This window comes from Pezoporus wallicus, unplaced genomic scaffold, assembly GCF_028554395.1.
Source record: "Pezoporus wallicus isolate ANWC-B61680 ecotype Strahan unplaced genomic scaffold, APGP_CSIRO_Pwel_v1 contig_5485, whole genome shotgun sequence".
Classification (NCBI taxonomy): Eukaryota; Metazoa; Chordata; class Aves; order Psittaciformes; family Psittacidae; genus Pezoporus; species Pezoporus wallicus.
Genome location: NW_026641550.1, coordinates 1680001 through 1692244, shown reverse-complemented (window position 1 = coordinate 1692244; position 12244 = coordinate 1680001). Strand labels below are relative to the sequence as shown.

General features: G+C 42.0%; 1 protein-coding gene across 3 annotated transcripts in view; it reads left to right on the top strand.

The window, feature by feature from the left end:
• Positions 1-1028: 1028 nt before the first annotated feature.
• Positions 1029-12244, top strand: part of SALL3 (spalt like transcription factor 3) — a 22866-nt gene continuing 11650 nt past the window's right edge. For 2 of the 3 annotated variants that reach the window (XM_057424355.1, XM_057424354.1), the window contains exon 1: positions 1030-1286. In XM_057424355.1, the coding sequence (XP_057280338.1) occupies positions 1208-1286 (79 nt within the window). In that variant the 5' untranslated portion in view covers positions 1030-1207. Of the gene's footprint in view, positions 1287-12244 lie in introns of all 3 variants that reach the window. The other variant, XM_057424353.1, reaches the window with a different exon arrangement.

Genomic DNA, 12244 nt, shown 5'->3' with positions numbered 1-12244 from the left:
GAAAAAAAACTTCCTACCAATGGACAACAGGAAGTGACCACCACCACCAACGGGGAGTCTCTGCTTGGAGAAAGAAGCTGCAAGACAAAGAAGAAGGAAGGAGAGGTGAAAGACAAAACTGCCCAAGGTCTTCTGCGTGTGCGTGCGTGCGCTTTCGAGAGAGAACAAAAGTCAGCCGGGGAGACGGAGAAAGAGGGAAAAGGAGACGGGATGGAGGAAGAGCTAAAGACAAGCATGTGAAGAGCAAGGGGAAAGAAGAGCGGAGCAACACACGCGCACATCGAAAAGAAAGGAAAAAAGCAAAAGCATACACAAAAGTTTCTTTTCCTCCTGGGAAGAAATTACTCACACGCACACAGAAATCAGATGCCTTGCAGATCAACTTCTGGAGAAAGCGAGACGAAGAGGAGAGAAGACGCAGAGTGATGTGAAGAAAGAAAGGAGGAAAAAAAAAACCAACAAACAAAAAAACAGAAAGCAAAGAAGCCGAAAGCAGAGCAGAAAAAAACCTGAAAGGCGGGGGGGGGGGGGGGGGGAGAGATAGAAAGAAAAGCGAAGATCGTGACCTCCCCCAACAAGTGAACCTTGCACATATGTTGTGTAAAGTGTGTGCAAAACAGAGCCCTCCTGCGTGGTGCGTGTGTGTGTCGCTGCCGCCGCCGCCGCTGCTGCTGCCGCCGCGCCCGGTGCCTCTCGCAGGCGGCGCTGCCGGTGCCGGGGAGACGCATCATTTGGCGGAGCGAAGCGGCTAATTGCGGAGCCCCGTCCTTCATTTACATATGCAGCCTGAGTCCGCTGGAGCCGCGCCAATCCGCGCTCGCCCCCAGCACCATTAATAGCCATGCATTATTCACAATCATAATTACCGAGCCCCATGCGCGCTCCGCGCAGCCGCCCCAGCCCGCCGCGCACACCCCGCCGCACCGCGCACACCCCGCCCGGCTGATCCCCCGCTCGCTCACCCGCTCACCCGCACTCCCTCCCAGTTTGGTTGGCTGGTTTAGCTCTGCTTTTTTTTTTTTTTTGGTTCGTTTTCTGTTGTTGTTTGTTTGATTTGTTTTGCAACTCGACTTTTTATTTGCGAACAGTTATTTGCAGCCCCCACTCCCCCTCTCCCATTCCCTCGTTCCCAATTCCTCTCCCCTTTCCACCTCCACGTCGCTGATGCCTCTGCAAAAAGCAGAGTCAAGACGGCTCAGTTAGCAGCATGTCTCGTCGAAAGCAAGCGAAACCCCAGCATCTCAAATCGGACGAAGAGCTGCAAGCGGAGGTAGTTTCTGAGCACGGTAAGGGCTCTCGGCGCCTCTTTCTCCTTCTCTCTCTCTCCTTTTGTGAGTGTGTTTCGGATGGAGATAGGTGGATTTATGGTGATGGTGAACATGGGAGAGCAATTACTCTGTCGCGGGAGAATGGGAATTAGAGCAGCTGGGGGAAGAGGCAGCGGAACTGAGAAGTTAGCAGTTTAGCCAAGTTTTTGCAGCCCACCCCCTGACTAACCATCCCTTCCCGCAGCTGCCTCCTGGCCTCCCGAGCGCTTTAATCGCGGCTGGGCTCGGCGGCGGGGCCAGGCCCTCCCTCGGGCAGCTGCAGAGCGGCACCCCGGAGCAGCGCCTGCCGCCTCCTCCTCCTCTCCGCTGTGCATTTTTTGGTGTTCCCTTTTTTTCTCCCCCCCCCGCTGGTGGCTCGCAGCGGGCAGGAGCCATGTCCCCCTCTCTCCTCCTCCCCGGCAGGAAAGTTGGGGCTGCCGGAGCCTGGGTGTCCTGCCAGGGGCTGCGGGTCCCGGGGGGTCCCGCGGGCAAGGGGTTGTAGGGGCCCGGTGCGCGCCCCCGGGGCAGCCTCAGCGTGGCCGGTGCTAGGGGCTGCCCCGCGCCTCGGGGAGGCGCGCCTCCGGGCAGCCCGCTGGGTTTCGGGCTATCCTGGCCTCTGCCCCCTGTTGCCCGGCGGGCAGGGGACCCCGGCAGGAGCGGGCAGGGCCAGCGGGGCCGACTGCGTTATTTTCGAGGTGGTTGAGCAGCAGCTTCTCGGCTCTCCCCCACCGTGCGCCGTCTTTCCTCCTTCGCTTCCCGGCTGTGCTGCGACTGTAGTTATTATCAGTGATGGGTGACACGGAGTGCCACCACCGCCACCAGCCCCTGTCGCGCCGGCTGCAGGCAGTGGGGAAGGGTTGTTTTCTCGCCCATCCGCCATTCCTCGCTCCCTCCCCACACGCAGGCAGACGCACACTTGCATCTGGGCTGCTCGAGCTCCTAGTGAACAAGTGTCCAAAGCGGGAAAGATTTGGGCTGTAATCACTCCTTATTTCCACTTTGCTGTATTTTGTTTTCCGAGGAAAGGCCTGCAGGGTTTTTTTTTCCTTGGATTTTATTTTATTATTTTATTTTTTTCTAACTTTTAATTTCCTTTGTAATCCTTGTCTTTGCAGCGTGCAAAGGCATGCTGCAGCCCAATATCACTTTTCCAGGGCTAAGTTGAGCGCTTCGACTTGAAAGTTTTCCTTTTGCTCTTTGCGCAGAGCCCACTGCTTGCTTAGCTCCTCGCACAAGCTAGTGAGAGCCCCAGTGTTTTCTGCTTTCTGTGTAGGCCCCTCTCTCCACTGTTTTATCCTTCCCCGCCCTCCCTCCTTCAAAAAGAAAAAAAGTCATTCTCTTGCTTCAAAACTATAATGACTTTTAAGTTGCATCTGTGGGGAGAGAAAGGCAGCAAAGTTGAAGCCTGAGGAGGATTTTGACTATTGTATCTGAACTTTACAGTCTTGAAGCTTAGGGCACCGTGAATCCACTTCATCAGGTTAAAACATCTGTCAGACTGGCAAATCGTTAAGCCTCCTGCTCCTTCCCAGCGTATTTGGGGACCCAGGGAGTGAGTCCCACACTGCCCAGGGCTGCTGAGGGGCTACTGCCTCTGCTTCAGGAAAGCCCACTTGGGTGTTGACAATAACAGACACACAGAGAAATGCTTCCTTCTGTCACAGCGGAGGAGCAGAGCAGTGCATTTTCCACATTTTTTTTTTTTATTTTTTTTTTTTTTTATTCCTTAGGAAACAGTGGTCCTGTAAAAGCAACTAATATAGGCAAGCAGGTGAGATTTAGTATTTTATCATGTAAACAAGGTTTGTTGAGCTCAGTCTCTGTTGGGGTGGGACCTAGGTCTAAGAATTTATCATTAGCATTCTAAACTTTTGCATGCTCTGAACACATTTCAGCACAGAAAAATAAAACCCCACAACTTCATTATGACACTCCTGGTGAGCTAATAAATTAAAAAAAATATATAATTGTTAAACTAGGTTTTTGTGAATCTTATCTATGTAGCCATGTCACCCGAGATTAGAACAAGAGATATGCTAAAAAGAAACGCTTGCATATGGTGGGTAGATTAAGGACAAAGAATCTTTTTGTCATGGAAATGTTTTTTTTTTTTCCCCTTTTTGGGGGGGTTTTGTTTTGTTTACTTCATCACATAGAATTTCTCACACTTGGTTTGTTTTGTATTGCCCTCAATGACTACATGATCAAATGAATGGATTTATTTCTGCCGAATGAGAAAGACAGTCTTTCCATCAAAAGGACTACATTGCATCCCAGTGAGGAATTTTAAAGCGTTATTATTGTGGTCCCTGAATAGCACAAAATCGGCTTTCACAGCAGCCCTAAAATGCAACAATGTAAATACTTTTCAGCCTTAGAAGGCTGTTATCAAAATGTGCTATGTTTCCTTTTATTAAAACATATTTTAATTAATAGAGTGAAACCCGTCAGAGTTAACAATTAACAAGCTAAAGTAGTGCTGTTGGGTTTGCACTTCCATTTGAGAAACGCGAAAGAGGTGGGGGCAGGACACACGAGCAGAGGGCTATCTAGTGCACATTAGTGTAATGTAAATCATTTACACGTTATATTAGGAAGCCTAACGATTGCTATACTGCAAGCATTTTTATAGGCCAGATATAATGAGCGCTCCAGATCTCGTGAATTAAAGCACTTCTTGTCAAGTCACTGTTCTTCGTTTCTGTTCATAGCTGTAATCAAGATATTGCTACAGTTCCTGAACGTATTTTGCAACAGGCCAAAAATAGTGCAAGAATATTTGTCGTTTTTAGAAAGCAAACTGTTCAAGCAGTATTATTTGGTACATGTGGCCTTTCCACTAATTTGGCTGTTTATCTTCAAAAGTGGAAGTTGTTGTTAACACAAGATTACACAGATGAAGCTTGTTATTTATTTAATGGAATTGTGTTTAATATCGCCTTAAAATAGATTTTATGAAGTGAAGCTTTTAAAAATGAATGTCCCATAAGCGTAATCCTTGGAATGAAGGAACACTCATAGTGGCAGAGAGAAGCCTGGCAGTTTGGGGAGCAGAATGGAAGATAAACATTAGGCCAGATTTTAAGTTGGCTGGTCTCGCCAGAACTTGCATGCTAATGTTACTACAGAAGTTTAAGCATCAGAACAAGCAATTTTATAGCCAGCTTGGGGTACAGCATAATACAAATGCATTCAAACAGGGCAGTGTCATGATGGTGAGAAACTGTTAGAAATCTGAAGATAATTAGCAATGTCATCAACTACAGATTTACACTCAAAATAGTTTGAAATTATTTGTTGAAAGTGAAATGCTAAAAATAAATTTTTTAATAATTTTGAAAGGAAGTGTTAACAAAACAGCTGGTGGTGATACATTACTCGAGTAATTGCATTGTAGAAGAGTGAACAAAAGATACCTATTAAAAAACCCCAACACTTTGAGGTTACTAAATTAGAAGATATGGTTGAAATCATTTAAAACCAGCAGCAGCAGGGCTCAGATGACTGCCTGTAGAATACAATAATCTCAGTTTCTCAGTAAATGTAAAGCATTGTAATAGCTGGAATTACATTTCTAATATACTTGCCTAATTCAACAGATTACAAATGAATCAGAATTAGAGGCACAATGCACATGCTTCAACTCCGATTAATTTTTGTATTAAGTCACGGATATAGCATTTGTATTTTGAAAGTAGAGATAATAAAAAGGGGTTTTTGTAATGCTGAAAAGTGATTTTCGGAGGGTGCAAGTGAGATTCTGGTAAAGGGTGATGACAAACGAGGCTTTGGACTTTTTCATGCGAAGTTTCTGGCAAAGCTGTATCATTGTTTAGTCTGAGGTGGAAGGGATACCTTGTAGTTAGCTGTATAATGACAGTTTTCTAGTGTGCCGTTTGCAGTATTTTTTTTAAATACTGAACCTGCTTTTCTCCCCACTCTTACACAGCATGGTCTAAACTAATGAATCTTTTTCGTCCTGGTAAAGTGAGATTGGGCTGTGCAGTATTGAGCAGTTTGTGACTGCTCTCAGTATTCTGGAGTGTGTACACAGACACACATGCTCCGCCACAGCAACGACACAGTTTGCTACGGAGCAGCCAGCTTCGTGTGTGTGTGCTCACTCTATCTGCATGTACAGAGGGGAAAAACACATTTTGGAGGGACATTACTACATACAAAATAGAGGTTGTTCCACATCAGTTAGACACTATTGCCTTTAAAACTTGAGAGGTCAGAAGCAGCTCTCAGTAAACATAAAACTTGGGTGATTTTTTGCAAGTTTTTGTTCTGAGGCAACTGTAAGAGGAGGCTTTTTGTTTTGGAAAATAAAGGCCAAATAAGTATTGCTACAAATTGCCTCTTTGCTAAGAAATGGTAATTGAAACTTTATATAAATAGTTTTGCTACTACAGTACAGACTTAGCATTCGAACTGTGTAACATCTGTATTTGTATGATTTTTTTAAATACTCTGTTTTTAACTGTGTTACCAATAGGAAAACGTTTGGAATAATAAGGAAACTACAACAATCAGCCAATTTGCTGATAGATGTGTAGCAAGGAACGTAGACAGAACTGGGTCAGATTTCATCTGGTGGTGCTGGTCTAGAGCAAGTCTTGCCATCTCCTGGGGTAGATATTAAAGCTGTTTTTTATGGAATTGGCGGGAGGAAATTTTGAAAGGTGTTGCTTTAAATTCTGTGTAATTAATCCATTAATATGCATGCATTAAGCTGTTGAAAATTACTTCTCCTTGCCTAAGAAAGAGGGAAAGCTACAATTCAAAAAATGGGTGGCATTAAAAAAAAAAAAAAGTAAAAATAATAACGAATATTAGTGCAATTTCTGAAAAATAGTTTGAGTCCTGGGGAGATTTTGTGGATATCTTTCCTTCATTTGTTTTTTTGACTGCCAAGCCAGGACAAACATATCTGTTGACCATCCATCAGTCAGGACATGAGTCAGTCACTTTCGTTGATAATAAACCAGGTCTGACATGACATTAAAATAGTTAAGTACTGACACATTTTCCAAAACAAAGCATGTAAAAATAATTTCCTTCATAATATTGCATTTGTAAAAGGAGAGTAATTTGCTGGAATTTTTTTTTTTTTCCAAAGGAAGCATGAGTAAATCTAGTTCCAGCAGTAAATTTTTATTGAACTGTACATGTCAATGTAAAGGGCCAAAATCCTGTTTCCTGAGCCCTCTTAAAATATCCCACTAAAAGTAGTGAGGGTTTTCCATTAATTAAAAATAGGAATTTAGGTCAAAATATACTTTTAGGAGCTGGTTCAATTCTAGAGCTCTTGGACATAGAGTACATTTCTTCCCAGAATTGGGAAAGCCAGAAAAATAATTGTTTAAAAGGGTGACAGAAACCCATAATGAAACACATTTAAAAAAACATGTTTCTTCTAAGTTGAAAAGTGAAAAGACAGCAGACTAAAGAGCGGGGTCTTTAGAAATACTTGCTGTAGTTACGGTACCCCAAGTGAGCATACTTGAACTCAGACATCCATTACGGGGTAAGCTAAACCTTTAAAAAAGATCCCTTCTGGATCTCTTGCTGACAGTCTCTAACACTGGGGTGGTGGCAGTGCCCTTCACCACTCCCCCCAAAAATTTGGACCCTGTCACTAGGCGAGAAAGAAGAATCCACAAAATGTCCAAACTTTTGGCACAGAGGCACACCAAAATATTTGGGAAGGAAGGCTGTTAACCTCCCCCAGCCAGCCAGGGTGGGGGCATGGAGTGAGTTCAGGAGGCACAAGTGGGTGCTGCATGGGTGGGTGCTGCTCTGTGTGGTCTCACAGCGGGCTGCTGCCGAAGCCCAGCCTGCATCCCGGGGAGAAGGTGGGATTGGAGAGTGCCAGAAAGCTTCTCCAGGACTCTCCCTGAGGGTGGGTAGTTAGAAGTGCTTTGACAAGGCTTGCTGATTTAACCTTTGCCTGCTTTGCCCTGCCAGGGGTGGCCACTAGATGTCAAGCTCATAATACAATTAGTACATCTGTGCAGTTGACCTTGGCAGCACGGCTTACCACTGTTCTGTTAAGTGTTAACACTGAATTTGAGTGTTAACTAGAGATCCCTCTGAGTTTGCTACATGCTGTACAGCTTATCAAATGCCCATCTAGTTCAGCACAAGTGTTTACAGTTCTTAAAGGAGGAAAAAGGTTTCCTTTTGTGAAGCCCAGCATCTTGAGCTGCTTAATTAACCCTGCAGGTGCTGCAGTATTTTTGTTTCAGTTAATCAAAAGCAACTTGTTCTTCAGCGTTTCAGGAGACCCCTTCTGCTGGTGCCATCTGATAACTTTATTTTATGGTTTTGTTGGTGTAGTAATATCCCCAAAACTGCAAATGATGAAAGCTAATTAATTTGTTCAGGTCTTTGTGTGCTTTGCTATCCTGTGCAATACTGCAGTACACGGAACGGTAAATGAGCAAAATGACTGAGCTGCACAACTGGCATCAGATCACTCTTGGTTTGCTCTTTCAAGCACTCCTGCGTGTGAGTAATTTTACTCAAAGGAGTAGTGCCGTTGAGTCCAGTACTTGTAAGCTCAGTTTTGGGATGTGTAGGAGATGCAGGATTGGGTCCTCACATTGGCTTCTCTTATTGTGAGCCTCCAAACACAAATTTGTCAGCGTTTCTGTGGTTGTTCAGAGAGTGCTTGGCTTCATTCTGCAGAGTTACATAGTTGAAGATGTAGTTAATGATACACTTTTCAAAATAGGAAATCCATGCAGAGTCTAGTGTTCTGCTTCTTTCTTATAATTTATTTGTTTTGGTTTGTTTTTTTTTCAATGTCTTGTACATGTTGGCTAAGTTACAAGTGTTGACCTCAATTTTTTGTTAAGATTCCCCATGAAACTTGATGCGTTCCAAATAAACTTAGCTCCTACGGACACCAGCATATTTGCACACAAATTCTACACAACCCAGAATTAATGTATAGATATGCTATAACAGCCAACCAAATGGCTGTTTATATAATTTTGAAAAGCATAACACAGGTCTTACTTAAAGTGATATCTTGCACAGATACTCCAAACAATTTGTGTAATCTGTTCCACATCTGCATACACGTAGAAAGGTGCCAGTGTTAGAGGTAATGAAGTGCTTCACTGCACAGATTAGAAACTGCAAATGCTTCTAACAGAATACAGTTAGTGCCTGTGCCACAGGTGGCTGTTACTTAACAAATTCTGAGATTTAGGCTACTGAATGAATAGATCAAACCGAGTGTGCCAGGTCAGCGCCGAGTTTTGCATAGCAAGAGTGCCCTCCACTGTTCAAATCAGTACTGACAGCTTTTGTGGGCTGAGAAAAAGGACAGAAAATTTTTGAGCCTGGAATTTCTTCTACATTGTTAAACACAGTAGGGGTCTCTATTTGTCTCCTCCTGTTTCACAGCTTGGGCTCAGTATGTGATAATTCATCTTTCTTTATGGGATTCAAAGCTATCATAAAGAGTTAAAAAGAATTAATTTGCAAGAAAATAAACGTGTTCTGACAATTTAAGAAAACTTTCTTTAAAACCTCTGTCAATTGTAAGAGATTATAAAGCTAAGGAAAAAGTAATAGTGTTCTTCTCAAGGATCAATACGATGTTACAAGGGTGCTATTTCCAAATGAATATGATTTTGAAAACAAATTTATGGAGGCTTAAAACATATTATTGTTACCTTATTAAAATTGTGCTTGGGGAAAAGTAAATTAGTGTATTCTGATGATAGGAGTAGTAAATAGTTGTCCTGTATGGGAGCGCTGTTCTCAGAGTTCTATTTATAATATTGCTTGTTTAAATATACAAAAATGCTGTGAGCTGCACTTTGAAATGATTATTGGATTTGCATGTGAGAGCATTTTATACATCTGTCTTCATAGTTAGCAGACATTTTATCTTTAGCTGATGTTAACAAACGCATTTTTTTCTGAAACTCCTTCACAGTTTGTACACTGCTTTTCAATGGAAGATCAGTGTTGCTTTCTTTTTCTTCCTGAAAGAAATTCCTACATTTAGAAAACATTTAAGTCTTGATAAGTCTCAATTATGCAGCTCTGAATGTAGGCATAATAGTAATTCATGCAACACTTTTCCATGCTTTCATTTGTATTATTGCACAGAGTCTAAAAAGAAGCTTCAGAAAAAAATTGTTCGCGCATTTGTTGGATTCCTTTACAAGACAGTTTTGTTTGAATGCCTCAGGAAGGTATCAGCAATCTGAAATAGATGAAAGCCTAAAAAATGTCAGTTCTCTTACCTGGTTTTATTCAAGTGTCTTATGAATCATACATAATTTTAGAATTCTATGATACAGAATTACAAATACAACTCTGAATTGTCAGAGCACATGTGATTGTAATAGCCCTTACTTAACATAACTGAAAACGTGATTTTCAGGTCATTTACATGTACAGTACTAGAAGTGATTTAAGTTGGGACAGAACAGAAAGATTCTGGAGGGCAGATGAAACACAGTGGTCGGTTGGCATTTTTCCAGGCTGGAGAAAGGGGGCATTTGATAAACAGCATATGTTTTCAGAATTAACCTGACTAGAATGTGATGTTTCGTTTCAGTCTGTTTCACAGGAGTAGATGGCAGCATTTTTAAAGCATCCATTCATTATGTTTTCCCTTGCACAGCATGCAGTAGGCTTTCCTCTTACAGTCCAACACCATCCTCACTGCAGCCATGCATTGCTCCAGCCTGAAAAGCTTTTGGTGGATACACGTAGGGAAGGTGGCAGAGCAAAGCCACCTGGCATCACTGAGTCAGCAGAACACCTGAGCCACTTCAGGTGTCACCATCCCAAAGTGACTTTCTCAAAACACCTCTGTTTGAATTTCTGTGAGCTAATTTTAGGGACAGACCCAAGTGACAGCACTGTGCTGGAGCCACTGCAGCTCGGTGGGCTGGTACCTGCTCAGGAGCTCGCCGGGAGTACTGTGTGAGAGATGCTGCCTGCAATTTTTCACCTGTTTACACAGGGTAAGCTTTATGTGCTGCAATTCATCCTGCATCCCGTAGCAGCTTCAGATTAGTCTGTTAGCTGTTAGACTGCTAATGAGAAAAAGAAAATAACTGAGAGGTTATTAGTGGCTGAGATCCTGACTGCTTGACAAAACTCCCATTCAACACCTTTTGTGTAACTAAGAACTGCAAAATCCAACTCATGTCTGTAAGATTAAGCAAATGCTCAATTAATTCCCCCAAAGTCCTTGAAAATTTTTACTGCACCGCATCCTCACTGTAATAACAAAAATGATTGTTTTTCTTCAGGAGAGATAAAAGAAAAAAGATGAAATTATTCAGTACGTAATGGATTTAATCACTTTGTAATATATCAGAAAATGGATGCAAGCTGTAAAACATTAAGGAAACATGGAAAAATGCTGTGTTTTCCTCTAGTAGGTATATGCTGTAACTAAAACACTTATTTTTTAGCTTCGTATTTAAACACTTAAAATTTTTAGTAATCTGGATAATATTTTGGTACTGCTTTCTGTCATTTATAAGGTGATTGAGCATTAAGAAACACCAAAAATACCCTTTCAGCTGGAGGATGTGTATGCTTTTAAGCTTTATTCCCTGTTGGTGTCAGTGAGGACTTCCACTTCAAAAGCGACAATAAATGCATTAGTGCTTTCATATTAAACAGTAGTTCTGAAAGGGATGTTGAAAACCTCATTTGTGAAATACTGGGACCCTGTTAATTTCTCCAGTACACATATATATATTAAAAAATACTTATCTGTCATCATTTTCAGTCTTGCTTTCTTCCCCTCTGGAGTGCTTGTTTAGGACAAGACCATAAAGACTGCTGTTTGAATGAATAGCTCATACTCTTTCAATCCTGTTAATTTCAGTGGTGGTTTAATATGAGCAAAGGCTACTCATTTGAGTAGGAGTTGTTGGACTGAGCCCGTAGTCTGTTGTTCTGTGAAACATCTTGGTAGCCTCTGTGTGTACTGTCAGCTATGGCAAAGCAGCATTTACTTCAATGCCACCTGTGTCACCTGCTTAGTTATGAGTCCGAGAAAGAAGCACTGAGAGACATTGAACTTGTTTGGTTTTTTAAGAAGTGCTAAAAGAATGTATCCTAAACGGAAAATACTGTTCTTTGTATGTGTACCTTAAAGTTGATTTTTTTTTTGGAAAAAAAAAACAACCCAAAACTTTAATGACTCTCCAGCATCATTATCTTAAATATTTTTCAAAAGCAGTTCTTGAATATTTCAAGACAGAGAATGAGATTAGTGTACTTGGACTGCTCATTTGAAAAGTATTTTCACTATTTTTAAGGCTGGGGAGTTGAGAGAAGGAGGAATGCAGAACAGAGCTGTAGGTCCCTGGTTAATAGGGTGCAAGCCTGATCCCCCTGAGATAGCACAAAACTAACCCTCTGTTTCACTGAGAGCAGAGCTAAGCACTGATCATCTGCAAAATACCTATACTGCTGTTTTCCTCTTGTACTTTTTCACAGGTTATATTTCAAATGCAGACTGCTGCTTCTTTGAGTTTGTAAATTAGTACACTAGGCTGGTTATTATCTCAAAGTGCTGAAAAGGTCCACATTGATATCTCCTGGCAGTGGGCATCAGAAGTTTAGGTTTCTATTGTAAGCTTACGCATTATATGTATTAGTTTTGACATTTATAGATCACGAGACTGTCTTCTAATGCAGAAAATTACACCTGTTTTGATTGTAAATGCTCACATTTGGACTTGGTGATTACTGTACAGTGTCTGAAATAATTAGCTTGCTGGTGTTTGATCAGCTCGTTCTAGATCAGAGGACAGCCATATTTGAATGGCTGCATTGCCTGAATCCATCACTAATTACTTAAGTCTTTTGTGCAAGGTTTTTTAGAAAAATCTTTCCTTAAACAAAAGAATAGCAATATATAGCTAAAAAGATGAAAGAGG